The 5315-nt window shown below is 46.8% G+C and overlaps 1 protein-coding gene across 9 annotated transcripts in view; it reads right to left on the minus strand.

The window, feature by feature from the left end:
• Positions 1 to 276: 276 nt before the first annotated feature.
• Kcns3 (potassium voltage-gated channel modifier subfamily S member 3) overlaps positions 277 to 5315 on the minus strand; it is a 65336-nt gene continuing 60297 nt past the window's right edge. For all 9 annotated transcript variants that reach the window (XM_050141965.1, XM_050141968.1, XM_050141963.1 and 6 more), the window contains one exon: positions 277 to 2360. In XM_050141965.1, the coding sequence (XP_049997922.1) occupies positions 826 to 2301 (1476 nt within the window). In that variant the 5' untranslated portion in view covers positions 2302 to 2360 and the 3' untranslated portion in view covers positions 277 to 825. The remainder of the gene's footprint in view (positions 2361 to 5315) is intronic.

Genomic DNA, 5315 nt, shown 5'->3' on the forward strand with positions numbered 1-5315 from the left:
CTTTAAGATCAAAGAAGCTCAGGTCTTGCCAGTGTGCCTTAGCCTCCTTCTGCCTGCAGATCAAGATATAGAACTCTCAGCTCCTTCTCCATCACCACGTCTGCCTGCATGCCGCCATGCTTCTCGCCATGATGATTCTGGACCTAAATCTCTGAACTGTAAGCCATACCCAATTAAATGTTTTCCTTTTTAAGACAACCATGGTCATGGTTGTGTCTTTCCCAGCCATAGAAACCCTGAGACACCTTCCGATATTTACTGGGATAATAGAATATTTTATTCCGATATTTATGGGATAATAGAATATATTTACTTGACATAAAAACATACAAACACAGCATTCTCCATACTGAATTAGAAGTTTATTGAGCTCCCAATTCCCATGTCTGGAACATGAACATGGATTTACATGCATTGTCTCATGTTGTAGATCTTACATGCATGTCGTCTTCAGTCAGCTGGGCCTCTGCTCTATCGTCAGTAATTTAGAGTTAGCTCAATGTGAGTGAATGGTAAGTACAGAATGATGCATAAGCCGAAGCAATAAATCCTTCCCAATATCATTTACTCTTTTCCCCAAAAAAAACATATTACAACTCTCTCTTGTAAAAAATAAATTTCAGAACAAGGCATTTAATTGACCTCACTTGAGAAAAATAAAGATAATTTCTATCAGTTCAGAATTCAGCAATGAATGTCCAACTATGGCTAAAAGGTACACCCTGAGAATTAAATGATTTATTTGAACAAACCCATTAAGGTTTATAAAGCTGTGTTAACCTAATGTCAGGAAGGGACACAAGATATCGGTGCAAATGCCCCTGCTCACTTTGCGGTAGAGTTCTCCAGGGATGCGGTATTGTAAACATCCTCATTGTCTTCGATGCTAGAAGCGTCTGTGGAGTCAGGCTCGCTGACCACGATGCCAATGGAAGACAGACTGGTAATGAAGGCATGGACTTGCTGTGCATAAACGTCCCTGATGTTAAAGTAAGGTAGCTCGGGGCACTTTCCCGGTGGGTCCTCACTGCACTGGTCCACATCCATGTCCTTCTGCTTCTGGTAGTACTTGGAAAACTTGTTGAAGATGATGGTGATGGGAAGGGCCACCACCAAGATGCCGCAGATAATACACGTGCTTGCAATGATCTTCCCGGCTAAGGTGATCGGATGGGTGTCTCCATAGCCCACCGTGGTCATACTGATAGTAGCCCACCACCAGCAGATAGGGATGCTGGTGAGACTGGATGCGAGTTCATCCTTCTCCACAGAGTAGATGAGCACGGAGAAGATGGAGATACCCACCGAAAGGAAGAGAAGCAGTAGCCCCACCTCATGGTAACTGTGCCTCAGCGTGGCCCCAAGAGACCGAAGCCCTACCGAATGCCGGGCAAGCTTCAGAATTCGAAAAATCCTCATGAGTCGGAGGATTTGGACCACCTTGCCCATGTTCTCAATGTCCTCACTCTCTTCTTCCTTGGTGTCCACAGCCAACGTAGCATAGAAGGGAATAATGGACACGAAGTCGATGATGTTCAGAGGGTTTTTCCAGAACTTCTTTTGAGAAGGGGCAGCGACCAGCCGGATGGCCAGCTCACCAGTGAACCAGGCAATGCATGCAATCTCCACTCCCTCCAGCACAGGGTCATCCACTTCTCCGTCCTCATTCTGGAATTCGGACATGCTGTGCACGCACATGGCCACGATAGACGCCAGCACCACACTTAAGGAGGAGATGGCGATTAGCTTGGCGGACAGGCAATAAGCTGGGTTTTCCATTCGAATCCAGATTTTCTTTCGGAGCTGGCCAAACCTCAGCTCGTCAAACTTCTCCAGCTCTTTCTCAAAGAGAGAGGATTCTTCGAAGGAGGAGTCCGTGCTCACATCGTTGCTTTTCTGGTCCCAGTCCTTGTCATGGCTTTCTTCCTTCCGCTCCTGGTACCGGCTGCTGCAGCAGAAGTCAATGAAGAGCTCGTTGATACCCCAGTACTCGATCTCCTGGCAGAAGGAGAACACGCACAGCTCCTCCATGACGTGCAGCTTCCCCGTGTAGTAAAAGTTCAAGACGTATCTGAACAGGGAGGGGTTCCGATCAAAATAGTACTCTTTGTCGGCCACGCTGTAGTCATCACACAGCTCCAGGATGGCCTCCTCAGAATGGCAGGTCAGCAGCTTCCCCAGCCTCGTGTGAGGGAACCGCAGGAGGGTACTCTGGTCCACAGACTGCTTAAAGCCCCCCACGTTCAGGTTGACAAGTTCCTCGTCTTGTCCAGGGCGATGGAAAAACTCACCAAACACCATGATGGATAGAGGAGGCAGAGTGCTGGCCAGGAAGGGAGATGCCCAAGATCACATTGCACCTGGAAGGAGCACAAGACAGTATTAGCCTGTGCCCAGCCCTGCGCCATCGGGACTTATTTTTAATCTGCCCTTTCCAGAATGATGAGCTGACTGAAGGCAAAACAGGAAGCACATTGAGAAGAAGAAAAGCACATTCTGGGGACCTCTGGAAGGGCTTCAAAAACTTGAGCTTAGAAATCTAGTTTTATAAAAGAAAACCTACAGCATCATTTCATGAAGCCTAATTCCCTTTTCTCTATTAAACACTCAGATTTCATCTTTTGTCTCCTTCTCATGCTCTCTCTCTCTCTCTCTCTCTCTCTCTCTCACACACACACACACACACACACACACACACACACACACGGGAAAAGAGAGAGAGAGACACTAAAAAGCAATTTACTTGCACAATATAAACATGTCTACAGTCTCGACCATGACGTTCTTGATAAATCAGTTGCTGCAGGGCTTGTAGCCTACATCCGTCCATCCTAAACTTAGCTGCCCACCCAGAGAGCGCGTTCCTCTTCTCCACATTTGATCCAAGGGAGACAGAGATCAGCTCTTACAGAGACTGTGAGTTTCACTTTATGCTCTAGCGCCGTGCTGTTTTAGGAGAGCCCATTATTTATGTTTGGACACTGACACTCAAGAGGATATAATTATCTCCCCATAATTAAGCACCTTATATCTTGCAGATATCATTACACTTTCCAGGATGGGGTTTCGGGGCTATCAGTGTGGAAAGAAACTGGCTGGGGAAGACCTTTTCAAGTTAAACATGCTCCGTTTCCTGACACACAGCTTCTTCTCCCATCTCTGCCCTCTTCTCATAGTTACCTGCACAGCATCATCCAGAACTATCGCTCCATCGATGGTCTACACTGGTTGGGCTCATGACTTTCTTTCAGTTCTAACAACAAAGTATATCAAATCCATTCCTCAGAGAAAAAATATGAAGGAGGGCCAGAGGAGTAAAGATCTGTTTTTAATTTTAAGAATATGTGTATGTGCCACAAGTGCACAGGTCCCCTTGGGAGCCAGAAGAAGGCATGGATAGCCTGGAGCTAGAACGTCAGGCAGTTGTGCGCTGCCTTCACTGAAAGCTGTGAACTGAACCCAGGTCCTCAACAAGAGCAGCACAGCTGATTAAACAGAATGAGAAAGGGAGCTCTCAGCAGAGGATTATCCGAGGTGGGCAGCAGGAGGGCTAGGATTTTATTCTGTTGGCAAGACTATAATGAACTGAGTTCCCATTACAACCTGACACTGTCGCCTACAAAGTTTATGCTCAAGAACCATGGAACTGAGTTACAAGGGAAAAAAATCTCAGTGTTGGTATCAGAGCCACTCATAGCTGACTTGAATTGTGTGCAGCCAACAGGCTGCAGGTTGGACATGCCTACAAGTAAAGGGTCTTGCTTGACAAGTGTGCTTGTGACCGTAACTTAGACCCACTCAGACTCAGCCTTCCGAGAGCAGTCCATGACACTGTACACGGCCCTCACCATGCTCCTTGGACACCAGATCCATAAGTAAAAACAGCTTATGGTTTTTGAAAACTTGAAAACCAGTAGTAAAATATGGGTTCCACTGAGGGAAAATTGGAAGATCTCCACAGGGAAAGGTGACGTACATGAGAAAGGGGTGTACAGCACCAGGGTAAAGCGGGGACGCGAAATGGATGTGCTGGAGGCACTGAAAAGAGAAAGCATCAAGTTCTGGAGTCTACAAAACAAAACTGACAGGACACAGCACTTGGTGGAAGAGAAGAAAAAAATACATAGGCAGGGCAAAGGAGAATATACTCGCTAATCTGCCTCCACTTGGGAACAGTAGTGTTATTCAAGGAGACAAAGGTTGGGAAGGAATGTCTCCTATGGTCAGCAAAAGCTGCCAGCAAGAGAAAAGGTTCCTAATCTGAAAGAGAGAGGGATTCGGCACAGGTCATGTCACAGCCTTGAAACAGGGCCTCTGCCATCCAGTCCAGGAGAAAGTCTACAGTCATAAAAAAAATACTCAGGTGTTTGCCTCCAAGACACTAGCGCTTCATGAAGCCAAAGACCAGGGCATGGCTAATGTAGCTTTAATAGATCTGCTGACCCCTTCCAAAAATTCAATTTGCCTTCCTCAGCTTGCTGTTTTTAATTAGGGATCTTCTTTGAAAGGCCTAAGTCAGGGCTGTTGCCTTGGTCCAAATATTTATGTAACGTTAGGTCTTCGCTGGCCAGGGCAGGCTAATGGCACACAGAGTTGGAAAACGTTCCTAGGAGCTAGTCCAGCTAAGCTGACACTAAGACTTTAATGGAAGCTGTCTTCTGGCGGATTCTGTTTCATCTTTGCTGTCCTGGAAGCCCACAGTGACATAACGTCTCACGACTCTACGGGCATGTAAGGGTCCCTTAATCAGGGCCTGAAATTCACCTCTCTAGTCTCTCCCTGGTGACTTTTCTAAAGAACATGATCATCCATGATGCCCATATTCCCACCATGTCCTTCTACTTTGTCCTCCCTGGTGAAGGACACCTTTAGTCCACACTGGTGAAGGAAAGATCATCAGGAAGTCCATCCATCCACTCCAAGGAGTCTCATCATTAAGAGCAACACACGTCTTAAAACCAAAGATCTCACTGCGGAGAAAGGGGCTTTCAAAAAAGAGACAGAAGAAAGCATTGCCGAAACAGCTCTAACACGGCAGCTCCAAAGGCAAGTTCGGATGTGCAGAGTTAGGACTGGATTCCTGGACTGCGAATGGACCCACAGCAGCCCATTTGGAGCAGGAAAGATGAAGTTTCTACCTTTACAAACTGAGAAGCGATTGATAAAGGCACTGGGACTTGTTTCTACTGCACTTACTGGCTTTTTGGGACCCTAGTCTATTTGGATGCAAAGCTTCCTAGGCTTGGATGGGGGGGGGGAGCTTGGACTTCCCACAGGGCAGAGTTCCCTGCCCTCTCTTAAGGAGGGAGGGGGAG

Source organism: Alexandromys fortis, unplaced genomic scaffold, assembly GCF_014885135.2.
Source record: "Alexandromys fortis isolate MF-2015 unplaced genomic scaffold, M_Fortis_MF-2015_v1.1 scaffold_30, whole genome shotgun sequence".
Classification (NCBI taxonomy): Eukaryota; Metazoa; Chordata; class Mammalia; order Rodentia; family Cricetidae; genus Alexandromys; species Alexandromys fortis.